Source organism: Halichoerus grypus, chromosome 2, assembly GCF_964656455.1.
Source record: "Halichoerus grypus chromosome 2, mHalGry1.hap1.1, whole genome shotgun sequence".
NCBI classification, from domain to species: domain Eukaryota; kingdom Metazoa; phylum Chordata; class Mammalia; order Carnivora; family Phocidae; genus Halichoerus; species Halichoerus grypus.
Window position 1 is genome coordinate 150368562 of NC_135713.1, and position 18031 is coordinate 150386592.

At 64.7% G+C, this 18031-nt stretch overlaps 2 protein-coding genes across 8 annotated transcripts in view; both read left to right on the plus strand.

Annotated features, from left to right (window-relative positions):
• Positions 1-6666, plus strand: part of KIAA0753 (KIAA0753 ortholog) — a 46802-nt gene extending 40136 nt beyond the window's left edge. For 4 of the 6 annotated variants that reach the window (XM_078067752.1, XM_078067751.1, XM_078067754.1 and 1 more), the window contains 4 exons: positions 834-948; positions 1357-1581; positions 5119-5219; positions 5428-6666. In XM_078067752.1, the coding sequence (XP_077923878.1) occupies positions 834-948; positions 1357-1581; positions 5119-5219; positions 5428-5447 (461 nt within the window). In that variant the 3' untranslated portion in view covers positions 5448-6666. Of the gene's footprint in view, positions 1-833; positions 949-1356; positions 1582-5118; positions 5220-5427 lie in introns of those variants that run through there. The other 2 variants (XM_078067753.1, XM_078067756.1) reach the window with 2 other exon arrangements.
• Positions 6667-17639: 10973 nt separating this feature from the next.
• Positions 17640-18031, plus strand: part of PITPNM3 (PITPNM family member 3) — a 72131-nt gene continuing 71739 nt past the window's right edge. For both annotated transcript variants that reach the window (XM_036078364.2, XM_036078368.2), the window contains exon 1: positions 17640-17771. In XM_036078364.2, coding sequence (XP_035934257.1) covers positions 17750-17771 — 22 coding nt within the window. In that variant the 5' untranslated portion in view covers positions 17640-17749. The remainder of the gene's footprint in view (positions 17772-18031) is intronic.

Genomic DNA, 18031 nt, shown 5'->3' on the forward strand with positions numbered 1-18031 from the left:
TGGACGGTTTGGCTCCTGGCCGCGGGGCGGGGCTGCACTGTGCGGAAGCTGGTCTTCCCCAGGACTCCGTGTGGTTGTTTCAAGGACAGTGTAGTTACTCGTCACCGCCGATGAGTGTGCGAGGCTGGGTGTGCCCCGGCCAGGAGCGCGGTGGAGCCCGAGAGGGACACCTGCAGGCTTGGGGAGTCCCAGGAGGAACCCAGTTTCTGTCGCTCTGGTTGTGTGCTCGTTGTAAGACAGAACCACACTGAGCGTCTAATCCCGCTCTTGTCCTCCCCTCGTGCAGAGTGCACAGCTGTTCTCGGGGTTTTGACAAAGGCTGATGGGCGTGGCATCTCTAGCACGTGGGAAACTAGAGGCGCATCCGAGGGACTCCCGCTTACCTGAGGGGCACGCGTTTTCTTCCTGTACTTGAAAAACACTTAAAATTTTAAATGACCCAAAGCTCACAAGAGCTGTCGAGCCTGTGAGGTCTAGGTAATAAGTTAATGTTTTGACTGTTGTTGCAGATTTTTCCCAGCAGCTAATTAAGTGTTGAGATGTGAATGATTTTTTCCTTCCCCAGTAATGAAACCGTTTAAAGGTTAAAACACAAACCCACGTGCTCAAGCCTCCTCGAACGGTGGTCCTAACGGGGCCTGCAGAGCCTGGGGCTTCGCACTGACCCCATCGTGGAGCGTCCTCCGAGCTCCTGAGGCTCTTGTGACTTTAAATTCGCCTTTTCTTTGCAAACCAGAGCATTTTTACACGGCCGGCCACCCCGGTCAGGTTTCAGAGACAGGCCTGGGAAGCACGCCACTCTTCTGTGTGGTCACTGTCTGCCTCTCTTCTAGAGCTCCCAGCAGTAAGTGAAAGGCCTCTTTCTCCTCATCCAATCAGGATCACAAAGACCCCAGCTCGCAAAGACCCAGACGTGAACATCGTGTTGGAAAGACCCCAGAATGGCAAGTGAGTGGCACTGAGACCTGCGTCAGACCCGTGTCTGCACGCTGGCTTGCCTCTGGTGAAGCGTCAGGGCCCTTTGATTCCCACAAGACAGGGCCCGACCTCCCCGAGCTCTCCAGGAAGGCCCCGTGCCATCTCTGCTGGCGGCACCACTGTCCCCTGGCTCGTCTTTCCTGGTGCAGCATCGTGGGGCCCCGGGGCCGTGCCCGTCCTACTGCAGACCTGCTTCGAGCACTCTGGCCTCCGGGACAGGGACTCCCGCCACCCCCTGGGTGGTCAGGGCGCAGTGGGGGGTGTTGGGTTCGTTCAGGTGGAAGGAGACCGACCTTCGCCGGTCCGTGCGTCGGGTGGAAGGAACCGCTCAGCCTTGTGTACGGTGATCTGAATGCTCTCCTTTCTTCTTTCTCTCAGTTCCCTGGATGAAAGTGTGGGGACTGACGAGGGGCCTGAGAAGAGAGGGGCTCCCCTTGTGCCCCTTCCAGAGGAGAGTCCACAGAAGGAAGGCCGGGTCGCCCTGCGGGTGTCCCCGGGCCTACGGCACAGCATCAGCGACTACTGTAGCCGCTTCGAGAAGTACCTCCGCCTGGTGGCGCACGAGGCCGTGGGTGCCTTCAACCCGTGGCTGATGGCCGAGAGGTCAGTACGGTGTCGTGGCCTCTGCCTGGGAACCAGGTGCCCAGCGTGAGCTCACAGAGGGGCTGCGTTCACATCGCTGGTGTATTTGTTCCGAGCACGAGCTTCCTTCCCTTGTGGGGGTGGAGGGGGTGGTGGCTGCGCTGCGGGAGCGGAGGGGGGAGGCCCCACCTGCAGACTTGCCCCTCTCCTCCGTCCACTGTTGGCGGTACTTGGACTTGGCGTGAAGCCATAAATGACGGCAAATGGGAGAGCAGGGGCGTTGGAAGCCATCGCGCAGCTAGACGGATGGTAGAAGGCCCAGCCGCTGGGAGTGCCGCGGAGACCAGGGATGAGGGGCGCTGGGCACCCGCGGGTGGAGGTGTGGGTGCGGGTGAGTGGGAAGGTCGGGCGGACTCTGAGAAGCAGGGTAAAGCTTCGAACCAAACAAACCAGAGTGAGCGTCCTCAGGAGGAAAGGACGCGGTCACACCGGGAAATGCGCCCAGGATACCGTGAAAAAGGAGCTTCTGAAGAATGGAAGTAAGTTCTAAGAAATTAAAAGTATCACGGCCAAAGTCACTGGAGAGCTTTAAGAAAAAAGCCAAACCTCTCAGAAGTAGAACAAAGCAAACAGGCAGTAGAAAAACAAGATTTTAAAAATTTGCGGGTTCTAGGAGTCGCAAGTCCAGGAGACGTCACGGAGCCGTGGCTTCAGCAGCCGGAACGGGGGACGTCTGAGGCCGGGTGTGCGGGCAGCCTGCTCTCTGGAGAGGTGGTAGCCGTCCCCCCGGGTCCCCTTCCTACAGGGGCCTGGGCGCCAGTCCGCCACCTGGGGCTGAGACTCTGACACGCTTCCTTTGCGGGGACACAGATGTTGGGCCTGTGGCGGCAGCAGCTGACGGTGGGCGCTGCATCCGTGAGAACAGGGAAGGGAGGGGAGGGAGACTGAAGGAAACGCGGTAGGAAGCACTCCGGAGGCCGGCCACCCGCGGTGAGCGGGTGAGTGAGGAGCGAGGGCACAGACCGTGCAGAGCGCACCTCGGGGCATCAGTATGGAAAGGCGTGTGAGCATCCCATGTGAGGAGCAGGTGACAGAAGGTTCCGGAGAGTCCAGTGGGCCCCTTCAAGAATCAGAAAGAGGAACGGCATGTCGTTTTCAGGAGGACACCACTAGAAGGTATCAGAGCATCCCCCAAAATCTCCCCTCAAGTTCTGTGCTCAGCTAAGCTGCCCACTGAATGAGAGGGCCGAGTGGAGACACGTTCACGGGCAGTGTCCGGAAATTCGGTTGCCGGGCGGCGTTCCTCACTGAGCTCCTGGGAGGCGTGTGTCACCAGCACAGCGTGGGCGTCCAGGAAAGGAAGACAGGGCTTGGGAAGCGAGACTCCGGCGGGGAAGCCATCTCCACGCGAGGAGCGCTTCAGTGAGCGTAGGGAGCGCCCGGCCCGGTGGAGGGAGGACGGAGGGCCGCGGAGGGACGGCGGGCAGGCGGAAACAGGAAGGAAACAGGTACGGTACTCAGGGCGTCTGGACGCATGGGGGCACCTTTGCATTTGTCTCGTAGTTTGGGGTGGGCGAGTGCCAGGAATGTCGAAAGCACAGTGGGTGATTCTGGTCGTGGTGCCCCCAGGAATCTGGACCACGCGTCCCGCTCACGACAGGCAGAGCGTGTGCTCGACGGCTTCGCAAGCTACTAGCTGACGAAGAGCCGCGGGCTGGGGTCCCCCCGCCGTGGTCAGCCCAGAGGGCACGTGGGCCCTCTTGAGGCCCTTTTCAGACGGAGCCTGGAGCGGGGAGCCCAGGCCTCGCTGCGGTCACCTGTGAACGCTCCTCACGTGTGACTGGGCCCCCGGGGGCGGCACTCCGGGCGTCAGGAAGCAGAGGGGAGGGCAGGGCCCGGGGGCGCTGCACACGGAGCTGGAACCTCAGAGGGACTGTGGCTTCCAGAAGGTCTACAAGACCCGAACAGAAGAGTGAGAAGAAATCCACACATAGGTGCATATTACAGCATTCTTGAAAAGTCAAAGCCAGAAAACGTTAAAATCATTCGGAGGAGGGAAGAACGGGAAGCAGAAAGCTGGAGGCTGGAGGACGCGGCGTCTTCTGAAGGGAAGAGGGAAGAGGGCCGCCGTTCTGGAGCTCGGTGTGTCGCGGACGTAAAAGGGTTCCAGACGAGTGAAGCGAGGACTTTGTCACCGGCCGCTTCGCCGTGGGAAATGGCGAACGGGCGATTCTCAGGCAGAGCAGGAGTGGTGCCAGGGGAGGGGTCAGCACGTGGGGGACTGTGCAGTGGCGGGGGCGCGCGTGCTCATGATGACACCCGCCAGCATCACGGCAGGAGGAGTGCGAACTGCCGAGCCTCTGGGCTCGTCTGGGGAGACGGTAAGAATGTCCTTGGTCAGGCTCGACGTCGGCGTGCCCACAGAAACGCAGGATGGCCGGTAACACGGGAGCGGAATGTGCAGCGTCCAGGGTAGCAGCGAGGAGAAAGGGTCATAGAAACCCACGGAATCTAGAGACAGGAGGAAGAGCAAATGGGCAACAAGAAGATACTCTGTTTTATTGGCAGGAGCTCCGATGTATCAGAGTTACATTAAACGTTTGCCTCGCCCGCGTGACTCTGCCCGTGGGACCCGTGTCCGTCCCTCCAAACTGGCGAGGTCAGGGGAACCCCCCACCCCGGAAACGCAAACCTCACGGTATTCCCGTCAGTAACGATCTCGGGAAACGGGCAGATGGTGACGCGTCCGAGGAGCTTTGAACATGGCGTGTGCGCCCTCGGTAGAGACGGGAGAACAGTGGACACGCCTTAGTTTCCGCTCTGTGGGCATCTCGCACGGTGGCCCGGGCTTGACGGCTGCTTTGGCCTGTTGTAGGGTCGAGAGGTTAGTGCGTGCGTCCGCGCACCTGACGGGGAGGCCAGAGCGAGTCGTCCGCTGAGCTGGGGAGTTTGCAGCCCTCGTGGATAAGGGGTGCACGCGGTATGTGTCCGTGTGTCCGTCTGGCCCATCTGCTGAGAAGGCCTCCACGCTGCGGCCCCAGGAGCACAGGGCACACTGGCTCCCGAGCGCCATTCTCCCCTCGGGGATACGGCCGGACGGGGGGCTGGGAGCGGGCACGACGGCCCAACCATGACGCCGAGTCAGGAAGGAGGGGTCGGAGGACCAGGGGGCAGTCGAGGGGACCCAGGAGTGGCGGGGGGATGGGCGCTGGCGGCCCGTGTGGGGTGCGAGTATCAGAGGATGAGTATCTGCACAAATGACCAGGAGCCGATTACAGACAGGGATGCCCGGAGTCTGCGAGGCCGAGCCGCTGGCAGTGGGGGAGGGAGGGCGGGGCGAGTGCGTGTCCGTCCGGCAGGGAGAGCGCTTCCCCACCGCCGTCTGACGGGAGCTGGGGCCATGCCGCGGGGGACGGGGGAGCCAGGGAGCCGGCCGGATGCACTGAGGGATGAGCGTCCCTCCTGTGGCCTGAGTGACCGCGAAGAAACCTCACACAAGCCCACATTGAGGGACGTTCCACAAATAAAGGCCTCCTTGCTCTTTTGGAAAATGTCAAGGTCGCGAAAGGCCGAGGGACGCCCGCAGACTGGCGGGGGGTCCGGAGTGGCGGGCGGCGGATCCCGCCCCAGAATGGACACCGTGTGGACCCTTGGCAGACGTGAGCACGTGTCCCGTCAGTGGCAGCGTTGGGGGTCCCTGTGTCCGAGGAGGTACCCTGGGGGGGCGCTGCACGCAGAGCGTGGACGCGGGGCCCGGGTCCGGGAAAGCGGGGCCTCTCGGATTCGCCTGTGAGGCTCGGGGCTGCCCGCCGGGTGAGTCCTGGCTCCCGTGGCCGTACACGTGCAGCCGTGTTGTTTGTCTTCCAGCTTCTCCGACGAGCTGGTAGACGAGGCTCTGGGGGCCGTGGCTGCGGAGCTGGAGGACGCGTGTGAGGACTATGCAGAAGCCGTGTTCACCTCGGAGTTCCTGGAGGCCGCGACCTGAAGGCGCTCCCTCCGCGGCCGGCCTCTTCCCCGGGGCCCCGGGCGGTCTTGAGCCTGGCTGTCCCTCTGTGCCGCCGGGGTGCTCCCACGGGGAGGGGGCCCCTGTGCATCTTCTTGTCGTGGCGATGGTTCTGGGGTTGATGACGGAGGGCGAGCTGTTTCCCGGGGCCTGGGAATCGTGAATTATGACAATATAATAGTTTCTCAGTGTGTAATTTTCCTACTGAGATCCTGTGCTCCTTCGGCTGCTGAGTCTGGTGATGCGAGCGTTTGGAGAGGCGCCAGCCGGTGTCTCTCCCTCGAGGGCCCACGTTGCTGCCTGAGCTCCCGTCACCCCGAGCTCGCTGCCGCCGGGACAGGAGCCCGCCTGCCCTCAGCGTGCTGCCAGCCAGTCCTCCACCCCTGCCGTCCTCCGTGCGCATCGCGGTCTGCAGCCTGTTCTCGCCCCGGCACACGTATCTTGATGTGCACACGGTGTCAGGGCGCGGGGGCCATCGGAGGCCGTCGGGAGGGTCCTGAGCTGGCGTCCCTGTGTGCGGGGCCGGCACTTCCACGCCTGCGGACCCAGGGGAGCCCGGGCACGGGGAGAGGACCGGCCTGGATGCGGGAAGCCCTCCGGGGCCCCCGAGACAGGAGGACACGTAAGAGCCACAGTCGCGTGATTCTCTCGTCCCCGCCAAGCTGTGTTTACCGAGAAGAGCCTCTGATTTTTCAGAAAAAGGAAAGGAATATGCGTAAATGTAAGGCCACTTCCTGGAAGAAGCTTCCCTCCGTCGGCTGGCCTGCGCTTGGCGGAGGGGCCGCGAAGGGAGCGACGCGAGGCCCCCGTGGATAATGTGAATCCTCGTGACGCGTGCGGTGTTGCGTCTGGACTTCCCTCTGCGGTGCGTGTTTGAGGTGACTGCGTGAGCCGCTCGTCACACCAACGCGCGCACAGCTGGGTCGTGTGTCTTGTTGATGTTCTGCCTAATTTCACGCGGCCTTGGGATCAAGAAGGCTCCGGGGTTAAAGGTCTTCGTCGTGCGGGAGACGCGCGTGCAGCTGAGGCGGCGGCGGCGGTAGCTGGAGTTCGTGTGGTTTGTACTGTGCTGATTCCTTAAATAAACTCAGGATTTTACAGTACGTGCGTGTCTGTCCACGGTAACTCACGCCACCTTCTTCCCCACAGACAGAAATGTGATTTACAGGACCCCCTACGAACACCTTTAGATCTGCTCTGGGCATGGGGTTACTTGCTACGCGTCACCCCCAGAAAGAAACGGTAATAAACCGCGTGTCAAGCGCACGCGCCACGCACCCGCCTCTGGTCTGTTTGCTCCCGAGGGCGAGGCCCCCGCCTCTCGTGTACTGGGTGCTCGGTGGGCTCTTCTGCATTCGTGCAAGAAGGGAGGCCCCGCTTCCCCGGGATGGGTCTCGTATGGGGGCAGGGGCCCCATCCCGTCTCTTCGGGGCCTGGGGTCCGAGGCGCTGGTGCCCTGGGAATGCCGAGTCGGTCAGAGGAGTGCCGCGTGCGGCCGCCGACGGCACCCTCGCTTCTCCCTCTGCCGGCAGCTCTGTGGGCCTGGAGGGAAGGTGATGGGCGGCCTTCCTTCCTCCCTGCAGGTGAGGGGCTGAAGGAGGAGGAAGGGGTCTCTGAAGCCCTCAGGGCCAGTGGGACAGGAAGGGCCTCGGGACGGGGTCAGCGAGTTTCCGGCTTTTCTGGGCTCCAGAGACGCAGCCGAAAGGCAGTGAGCTGCAGGTGGGTCACCTTCCCGGGGCCGTGGCGGCCTGCGGGCTCCAGAGGGGAGACGTGGGATCCTCTCAGAGTTGGGCTGCAGGGCTTCCTCCAGACCTGGGGAGCATTACTGAGCCCAGTGAACCCCGGCCTCCTCCCACCCCCAGCCCACCCCTTTCTGCCCCTCCAGGCACTCCCAGGCCTACCCAGGAACTTCCCCTCCCCCTCCTCCTCCCTGCAGCCCCCTCCCACACTTCCTGGCTCTTCTGTCAGGCCTGGCGGGTGCTGGGCCGCAGAGCCACAGGTCGGGTTACTGCCCGAGAAGCCCCCGCCCTGCTGGGTGGGACCCTCAGGCCCAGAGGTCCCGGTCTCCCTGCCTGGCCACTTGAAGAAGGGAGAAGTCAAGGGGAGGGTCCCCTGAGCCTGGGCTGACGGCCCAGCCAGCCCTCGAGGACATCTGTTCTGGGGTGGCTCTGGAGGCCTGAGGCCAAGGCCGGGGAGGGGAGGCAGCCGCCCTCAACCCGCTTCCCCACCTGCTGAGTGCCTGTCTCCACCCTGCCTAGTGTGCTAGCAGGGACGGGTCAGGTGGGGGTGGGGGCCAAGAGGTGAGGTCCCATGTGACCTCCACGCCTCGGTTTCCCCATCTGTGACATGGGTTATTGGAGGATTGAGGGAAGTAAGCCATGCAAGCGTCTCCTTGTGGGGCTGGTCTCCTGGTCTCTGTCCCCAGGGGCTCTCCCGCCTGCGACCCCGGGCCTCTCCCGCCTGCGACCCCGAGCCCAGCACTTAGCACCTCCGGCTGGTCTTCCAGCCGCCGCAGACGGACGTCCCCTGTGGCCGCTGGATGGTGCTCCCGCGAGCTGCCGGGACTTTCCGAGCCGGGCCACATCCTGAGGCAGGAGAGGAAATACCGCTAGTCCCAGTGTGTGCACGAGGCATCAGGGTGGCGGAACCAGTCTGCCTGGGGTCTCAGGGACACGTTGGCAGAACCACACTCGGTGTGGCCTGTGTTCTGTAACCGTCTGTCTGTCCGTCGAGCAGGCGATGCTGGGATGGTCTACGGACCGTAGCAGACGCTCCCGTGAACACAGCCTCCATCTTTAAGTATTGATGGTGGTCCTGCCCCACGCCAGGCACCCTGCTCCGTTCTGGGCTCACGGAGAGGACGAGGACACGCGCCCTAGCCTCCCGACAGCCCCGCGCCCCGTCCCCTGCCCCCCTGCTGGGGCTGGACCCAGCACCCACCCACAGAGCAGCCGTCCGCCGCTGAGTGCCACCGCGCTCCGGGCACCTTGTTGCTCACGCGAACACTGAGGCAGAGACTGGGAACCCCTTCACGGGTGGGGTGGGGACTAGGCAGCCGAAGGTGACCGTCCACAGTGCATGCAGTGGCCCACGGGGCCCTGGTGTCGGCCAGGCTCCTCCCACAGCCGGCAGCCAGCGCCCACGCTGCACGGGCGCCCCGCGACCTCGCCTCCTGCGCCGGGCTGCTGCTGAGCTGGACGTGCCGGTGCGGGGGCTTGCCCCACCGTGGCCCCGTGGCCTCCGTGACACCCGCATCCCCAGCCCTGGTTTCCTCCTCGCCTCGCTCCTTTCAGGCAGCGCCCCCACCTGGTGACACGCTATGCGGCAGGAGCCCTGGCCCCACGGTGTTGGTCAACTGCCCAGGGGCCCTGGGGCCGCTCCCTGGTCTGTAACAAGCCCATCCTGACCTAACCCTGGGCTCTGAGCAGCCAGGTCTCTGTCACATGCCCCCTGCGGCCACGTGGATGGACCAGGGGAAAGGGTGGCTTCCCAGAGGGGAATTGAGGCCCCGCTACCTGAGCCGTGGGACCAGATGGCAGCCAGGGCAAAGCTGCCTGTGGGCGCCTCCAAAAGCCCAAGTTTTCCGAGACTGGGCAGTTCGTGCAAGGTTCGCTGCCGTCCACAGAGACGCAGGGACAGTGGAGGCCGTCCCTCCTCCGGAGGCCTGAGCACGGAGTCGAGAGAGGAGAACAGGAGCTGTGGTTGCGGCTGAGGGGCTCACTCCTTCCCAAGCCAGGGCCGCTGTGGCCTTCACGGAGGAGGCAGCTTTGGGAATCAGACCTTGACAGACGGGTGGGGCTGGGGCGGGGGAAGAAGGGGACAGCGCGGCAAGGCCCCCCAAGGAGGGCAGGCCACACGGTGAACGTAGTGTGATTAGGTGCAGGTGACTGAGCAGGACGACCCCACCCCCATGGTCACCTCGGCACTAGCGCGGCCCCAGACACGCTGTTCCCTGGCCGCGTCCACCCTCCCTGGGAAGCGTGATCCGCCCCAGCCTCAGCCTTGCTCCAGCATCCCGCTCCTTCCTCCGTGTCTACGCGGGGGAGCCCCTGCCATGCGCCCGGCCGCATCTGGTCCACCCTCTCGAAACCCAGCCGGCGAACGGCGTGCAAGGGCGCAGGCGTGGATCAGGATCGCCGCCCCAACAGTGAGCGGGGCCCGGAGGGGACCTCGAGGCTCGCGGGACGGCACATCCTGAGGCCGAGCCTGCGACAGGCTGAGGGCCCCACGGGCACCCTCTTGGTGGCCGGCTCCGTCCTTGGCGGCCTCCTTGCCGTGTCAGCTCTGGGTGATGGACTGTGCAGAGCCTCCTGGGGGTCAGAAGGAACTCCCAGAGGCACAGCCCGCGGAGCAGGGGCGCCTTCCGAGGACAGTCGAGGCCTTTCCATCAGCGTGGATCCCGTTGTCCTTGCCTCTGGAGAGAGGCGAGGCCCGAGGCCCCGGCGCAGAGCAGCGCTATAGCCGTGTGGCCCATGGCCCGTGTGGCAGGACGCCATCTCTCGGGGGGCACTGCGCAGTCTGCCAGTGTTTGAGTGAACTCACAGTCGCTCTCAGCTTCAGGCGGGAACACGCCCCAGACTCCCTGCGCTGACTCCAGGGCCTGTCCCCGCCGCACAAGCAGACTCACCAGTGGAGAAGGTCTTGCTCTTTTGAAGCGTCGAGACCCCTCAGAAAATCAGGTAAAAACTGGGCTTTTTCTCAGAAAACACCTGCACACAGGTACGTACATACAGACACGCACGTGTGCACACATAACGTACACATACACGTCTGCATGTGGATGCACGCACATGCACCCACACATGGACACACAGGCATGCACACGTGCACACACGTACACCGTGCTCACATGCACACGCTCACACACGTACGCGCACGGGTGCCGTTTCCGGGGCTCACAATCCCTGGACCCAGGCAGGCAGGAAGCCCGGTTACGGAAGGCCGCCTCCCCATAGCGTCCCTGGCAGGTCTGTGCGCCTAGCAGGGCCCCGCCCGCACGCCGAGGTTCACTGCAGGAGCCAGGGGGCTTTTGTTAACTTTTACTTACTTCCTACGGCTCCAAGCGAAGTCTGAACTCCGACGATCACAGGTGTTCTGTTCCCCGAGTATGAAACATCAGGACGTGGAGACCCTTAAACCATGTCGGCGGCGGCCCGCGTGGAGCAGCAGTGCGCAAGGACCCCACCGCCCCCCTGACGGTTCCTGCGGGCCGCGCACACCACCCTGTGCGCGCCCGAGTGCCCTGCACAGGTGACCCAGACTGCGCACTGTCCGGAAGGCCTCAGGCCTGAGCTCTGGGCCTCGCGGAGTCCCCGGCCTCTAAGTAATTTGGATTCACGATGCAGCTTCCCCTCAAAAGCCTGCAGCCCCGTCCTTACGCGCCTCCCGCTCCCACCCCAGTGAGCAGTGCGGAGATGGGGTCCTTTAGAGCCCACCCAGCGGTGCGGGCGTCCGTGGTGAAGGTGGGGCCGGCAGGCAAGTCTGCTCCTGGTGTTGGCCCCTGAGCGGCCCGGCTTCCTGTCTGCTCCCTGGGCCCGTGTGCGCAGCCTCCTCAGGTCTCAGACCCTGGTAAACTCCGCCTGTGCTGGAGAGCTGGAGCGCGCGCCTGGGGCCACAAGAAGGGCTGCGTGCGTGCTGTGTGCGCCTCGTGCACGCCGTGGGTCCGCTCCGCGTGCGTGCTGCCCGTGGGTCTGCTGTGCGCGCCGTGGGCCCACTCCGCGTGCGTGCTGTGTGCGCCTCGTGCGCGCCGTGGGTCCGCTCCGCGTGCATGCTGCCCGTGGGTCTGCTGTGCGCGCCTCGTGCGCGCCGTGGGTCCGCTCCGCGTGCGTGCTGCCCGTGGGTCTGCTGTGCGCGCCTCGTGCGCGCCGTGGGCCCGCTCCGCGTGCGTGCTGTGTGCGCCTCGTGCGCGCCGTGGGTCGGCTCCGCGTGCGTGCGGTCTGCGCTGCGTGCGTGCTGTCCGTGGGTCTGCTGTCCGTGCCTCGTGCGCGCCGTGGGCCCGCTCCGAGTGCGTGCTGTCCGTGCCTCGTGTGCGCCGTGGGCCCGCTCCGCGTGCGTGCTGCCCGCGCCTCGTGCGCGCCATGGGTCCGCCGTGGGTCTGCTGTCCGCGCCTCGTGCGCGCCGTGGGTCCGCTCTGCGGGCTGCGGGGGCGAGCAGACCGTCACCACTGCTCCTGGCAGCGGGGACAGGATGGCAGGACGAGGAGAGAGAAGGGGCTCCTTACCACAAGCCAGGGATCACCCCTGTCTCCGGGGCGCTAGGAGCCCCGTTTGACCCCCAGTACCTGGGGCCGCGCGTCCCCAGCTGTGCAGCGAGGTGCGGGTCCGCCGAGCTGGAGCTGGCCCTGACTGGGGTCTGGGGGTCCTTCCTCGCTGGAACAGAGGATGTCGGGGTGTTCTGGCTCCCTCCAGGGACCCCCGACCTGAAAACGACACGCAGCGTGTGCCCCTCCCCCGCTCCTGGGCTCCACACCCCTTCCCTCCATGAACACTGGCGCCCGCCGTCTTTGCTTCTGCCTTTGGACGCGGATTTACACGCTAAGGGGATTTGTCTTTCTAGATCTGCCTGTTCTCTCGCCCTCAGCCCTTCTGGGCCAGGATGTTTCCTTGACTGACTGCGGTCCTTCAGCCGCTAATCTAATAGGCACCTGCCCGGTGCGGTGTCTCCCACCGTGGCTTCCCCGGCGCAGCTCCGGAGGGAGGCTCCCGCCTTCGGAGAAGGCTGTGCTGCCCGGGGTCCCTGGGGTGCCTTTGCACTCCGCCGGAAATCTAGTATATCCTTAATAAGTGCACTCAATTCACTTTCCAACCCTTGTAAAATTCAGCCTTTTGGTCATTGGTACACAGCCCGACAGCACTGCTGGGAGGCCTCCCAGGCCAGGCGGGCTGTGCGCACGCGGGCAGACTGTGGGGCCCATGGTGGGTGGGGAGCCCGGCCGCAGGCAGAGCCCCGACTCCTGGTGCCCTGCCTTCCTGCTCTCCTAGGTCGTCTTCCCTCTGGAGGTAGAGGGGATCCTGGATGGCGGACCTGGTCCACCACTTAGGGCCCGAAGAAAGATTCTTGGCTTCTAGCCTCAGTTCCCTCATCTGTAAAATGGGAGTGGTCGATGGGCTGCTCTCAGGACTAAATATGGTAACTCGCGAGGAACACGCACGAGGTCCGTGGGGCTGTGAGGGCCGCTCAGAGGGCCCCCGTCACCACTGTTCCCAGCCCCAGAGGTCCCCAGTTCCTGGGAGAGTCTGGAGGCAGAAGAGTGGACACTGTGACCCCTTGTTTGGGGTTCCCTCCGCCTGGGACCCTGTCTTGGCTTATCCAGCTGTGGCCTGAGCCCCGGGCAGTGGATGCTCTCCGGGGAGCCAACACAGTCTTCGAGCTGCGTCAGCAAGTGTGGGCTGTGCGTGTACGGGGCGCCCTGCCTCGTGGCGGCCACAACAGCTTTCCCCGCCCGTGGCGATGGGGCTGCCAAGGTTTATCCCCACCGTGAAGGAGGCCCTCCTGACCTGACTTCAGCGCAGACCTCCCGCCTCTGTCCCCAGCACGTCCCGGGAGGACATCATTGTGCTTGGAGGCGGAGGATGGAATGCAGTTTGTGTCCCAGCTAGGTGAGGCTGCCGTGCGAGGCCATGCTGGCTCTGTGGGACACGCCAGGGGTCCCCAGGGGCGGAGGAGCGTTCCAGGCGGCAGGGCCCAGGCTGGAAGTCAGGTTCTCATGCTGCGCCGAGTCGTCCCACTGCGGAAGGTGCGGAAGGCTCTCAGAACCACCTCTGAGAGCAACTTGTCGTGCAGTATTTAGGGAAACGTGTGTTCCCGATGGCCCCAGCATCCCCGTGCTGTGGGCGTGCTGGAGTCTGCCTGCCGGGAGCATGGACGTGCAGGGCGATGTCGGGACAGCAAGAGGCTCTCTGGCCTAAGTGGCCACTAAGAGGGGTTAAAAGGATAAGACAAGGTGTTTGCACCCTGTGAAATATTATGCAGCAGTCAAAAGGAAGAGGCCAAATCCACAAATACTGACATGGATACAGCTCAAACACGCCGGCAGGGGAAGAGTGAGAAGCACGTGGCAGGAGGAGCCTCTCCAGGAAGACTGGGAGCCGTCACGTGGAGGAGGGGAGTGGGGAGAGGAGCCGAGCAGACACACACACACAGGACTGTGCCAGACACCCCGGTCCTACTCTATCCAACTGTGTGCATCTCAGGGCCGGGGTGTGGCCTCGCTGGGCCCCCGTGAGGACCAGGCCGAGCAGGGAAGCCCGAGGCACGGCGCTCGGGAGCTGGAGCAGGTGCAGAGCGGGTTCTCGGTGCGCGGAGCCGTGGTCTGCGACGGCCTGTCCACGTGATGTGATTGTGGTTTCCCGCCCTTGTCCCTACGGCTGCAGGGGTATATCGGGAACTGCAGGCAGTTTCCCCATCTACGAGCTGATCCCTCAATCCTTATCACTGACGGCCGTAATCTGCCATCTGTAACTTGTGCCAAATACGCAGTGCGTGTGGGGCCAGCTCGGAGGAGCGACGAGGCTGAGCCGTGCCAACGGGCACTGCCGTGAGCACACAGGAGGGGCTGCTCTCCCCGCCCGTGGGACGTTTCCACCAGTTCCTCATCCGTGTTAGGTCTGAGAATCACGTGGAGACAGCTGGGCCTGCTCTGGGCCCTCTCGACATGAAACACAGACCCAGCCCCACTGCAAGGCTGAAGGGGGAGGTGGGTCGTGGAGGAGGGACGTACCGTGTGCCACCTAGCAAGGCCTCCTCCAACTGCACCTTCCTTGGAAAACCTGCCCCAGCCCCTGCAGGCTCCCCCAAGTGCCGTGACCTGCGCACCCTGATTGGCACGACCAAGAAGCAGGCTGGGCAGCAACATGCCCCTCGGTGATTGTGGCACTCAGCGGGTTCTGCGAGACCTCCCCACACGTCTTTGGGAAACACTGAGGACGCGTGCACAAGATTGTCTGGATTTCTCAGTCCACCCTTGTAGGCACGGATGGGACCGTGGCGTTCTGTGGAACTGTGCAGCATTCGGCGTAGCCCCCGGGTTGGGACTGCCCTGGCTGGTGGCCCTTACACATGGGGTCCAGGGCTCACCCGAGTGCTCACTTGCTGATCTTAAGGGATCACAAGTGAGCGCCTTGGCCACCCAGCGCCTAGTTTACAGACTCTGCTGTGAGGGTGAGGCCGTGGTCCTAACCCCTCTCGGGGTGGGAGGTGGAAGCGCAGGCTGGATAAGCCACAGCTACCAGCAAGCGGCAGAGAGTTCATTCACGTGGCGTCCCGCGCGGCGGGCAGGACTCGGGGCAGCTCCAGACAGGAGCATCTGTTTCCGAGGCTGCTTTTATGAATAGAGGTGTCCCCCGCGGCAGTGGACAGCAGTCCGAGACTACGGTGCGGGAACCAGTGAGGAGGGGCCGGGAAGGCTGCAGGGAGGGAAGGTGCGACCAGGAGGTGCGGCTGGCAGAGCCATGGGGCCGGCCCCGTCCTGCCCCGGGTCTTCCCCCCGACGCCCATCAGCAGTGGGCAGGGATGAGTTGCTTGGCCGGGCCTGAGCTGGGAGCGGCCGTGCCAGGCCCAGCAGGCACCGCAGGACCTACCCCACCAGCCAGCGTGCCCGGAAAGGAAATGAGAGTAGCCGGGCGTGACTGCCTTTCTGCGGGGCCATGTTGGCTCTGGTCACTTCCCTTTCCAAGTGCCCGGACACCAGCTGTCTGGGACCCAGGTCCAGGCCAGCCCCGCTCCCTGCCTGCCCAGAGCTCTCCGATGGGTCCAATCTGTGCACACATCCTCGGGCAGTAGTGTGCAGCTGGGCCTGGGAGCTGCTGGCCGCTCCGGGGGAAGGGTCTGCCGGAATCCTGACACCGGCCCTCGCCACCGAGCTGGGTGCCCAGATGCAGCGGCTCCCGCTTTCCTGCAGGCGGCCACGGGCAGCGCCTCTGAATGCTAGCTATTCTTTCTTCAATTAAGGGTGATTCTTGTGATGCAGGAAGTTAGTCTCCACCAGTTAATCTAACGGCCTCGTCCCTGACGTGTTTGCTCTGCTCGGAGGCAGGGCCGGAACTTCCTTGGCAGTTGGCAACGCGGGCGCAGTCAGGCTCTCCCTGGGGGCCGGCCCCGCTCTCCTGGCTGGACCAGATCCAAGCACGGGGCCCAGGAGTGCCCTCTGCCTCCTGCCCACTCGCTGTCTTCCCATCTGAGGGGTGGGGCATGGGGCGTCTGCAGTTCCAACCAACCTGACGCCTCCCCCGGGCTGCTCCCTTCACCCCTCCCAGGGGCTTGTGGTGTCTGGACAGAGTGGTGTGGAGGGGTCTCAATGCTCGCCTCACCGTGCACCTTCCCTGAGTGTGTATGCATGCACACGCACACGCATACACACGCACACACATCCCCGCACACACGCACACACACACACACCCACATGCATACGCATCTGTACACATCTACACATACCGCACACGCGCATATGCACGCACGCACACACATCTACACACATGCACACACGCACACACATCCACACACCCCCATCCACACACATGCACACATATGCACACCCCCACACACATCTACACACATGCACACGCACACATCCACACACCCCCATCCACACACATGCAGAGCCAATACCGCTCGCCGCGCCCATCCCCACCGTGCCCGAGTACTGGGGAAGGGCCGCAGGAATCCATTCACTCTTCAGCTGGTGACCAGCTTCTGAAATTCTGTCTGCTGGAGTCAGTGCTGCGGTCTGGTGCCGGGATCCAGAGCTCTCGGACTGATGGACTTGCAGTCTCTGGCAAACCAGGACAGTTTGTCCTCCTTGGGGAGGATACACTAGGGAGTTTGGACAGAGGGCCCTGGGAAGCCTTGGCTTTGTTAGGTGGGGCACCAATCAGGACCCATATTTGGGTCATACAAGATGCAGATTTCAGCTCAAATGAGGAAAAACATTCTCAGGGTCAACACCATCCAAAGATGGAAGATCTCTTGCTTGAGCGACTGAGGTCCCATCCTTGGATGTAATCAACCAGGAGGTGTAGGCCACTTGGTGAGAATCCTGGGTGGAGTTAAAGCCCCAGAGGGTTTGTGGACTAGATGCTCACTGAGGCCCCCTGTCGCCTCTGAGTGCCCAGTTTCCCACGGAGGGGCTAGAGGGACCTTGCCTCGAGGACTAAGGCTGGCCCAAGGGGGAGTTTCCTCCAGAAGGTGGGGGTGGGATAGGGTGGGTGGGGCACCAGCTGCAGATGGTGACTGAGCTTAGCCCTTGCCAGTTCCGCAGAGGCCATCTTCCTGGGGCAGGGCCTGGTGGGAGTTACCCCTCTGCAGCAGCTGGGAGCCAGGGGACTGGCCCTGGCACCACCAGGAAACTGCCACCTCCGCTTGGGTTGCGCTGGACTGCTGATCTCTGGCTGCGGCCAGGCAGAGGCCTCCCCTGGGCCTGCTCACCGGGAATGTCTGCAGCCAGGTTTGGGAAGTGCCCTGGCCACAGCTCCCCCGCTGGGCTGCTGGCCTCCCTCAACTCTGCTCCCGCCCCGGAATCCCAGGTGGGGTTTGCGTGTGTCGCACACGTTCCTGCAGAGTTAAAGGCACTCAGGTCCCTTCCCGGCTGAGGCTAGGTCAGACCCTGGACATGCCCCTGGACCCTGGCGGGGGCGCTGATGGAGAGTCATCCCCGGGGCCACCTCCCTCTCTCCTCGCCTCTGCTGCTCGGTGTCTCTCCCGCGCCAGGCTCTGGGTCTCCAGTCTTCTCTGATCTCCCTCTCCCACCTCCCCGGCTGGTGTCTCGGCCCGGGCTGTCTCCCTGGCGCTGCGCCCCCGCGTCCCCGCGCCCCTTCTCCCGGCCCGCGCGCCGGCGTCCCCGCCCGCACCGCAGGGCCTCCCCGCGTCTGCGCCCCCCGCACGCTGCGGTGGTGGCCGGAGAGCGGCGGCCGCGGCCGGGCGGGGGTGCGGGCCCGCGGGGGCGGCGTCGGGCGCCTTCCTCCGTCAGTCCCTCCCCGGTGGCGCGGGGGGCGGCGCGGCCGCCGCTCGGCGCCTTTAAGGCAGCGGGAGGGAGCGGCGAGGCGGCGGCTGCGGCGGCCGAGGCGCGCGGGGCGGGGGCGCGGGGCGCGGCGCGCGGAGTCCGCTCGGGGCCGGAGGCGGCTCGGCGGCCGGGGCCGGGCCCGGGAGCGGCGAGGAGCGCGCGCGGCGCAGTCGGAGCCCGCCGCCCGGGACATGGCCCAGGCGGGCCGTGCAGGTGAGGGCGGGCGCCGGGAGGGCAGGGCCGGCGGCCGGGGGGAGGGCCCGCGAGGCGCGAGGAGGGGCCGCGGGCCCAGGTGAGCCCCCGCGCAGGTGGGCGGAGGTTCCGGGAGGGCCGTGCGCCCCGCGTCCTTCCTGCGCCCCCGGCACCTGGAGGGACGGCGCCGGCGGGGGGAGGGCCGGGTCTGCGACGCCCGGGTCGGGTCAGGCTGCCCCCCCCCCCCGAGACCTCCCCCACCACCTCCACGGGCAAGCCCT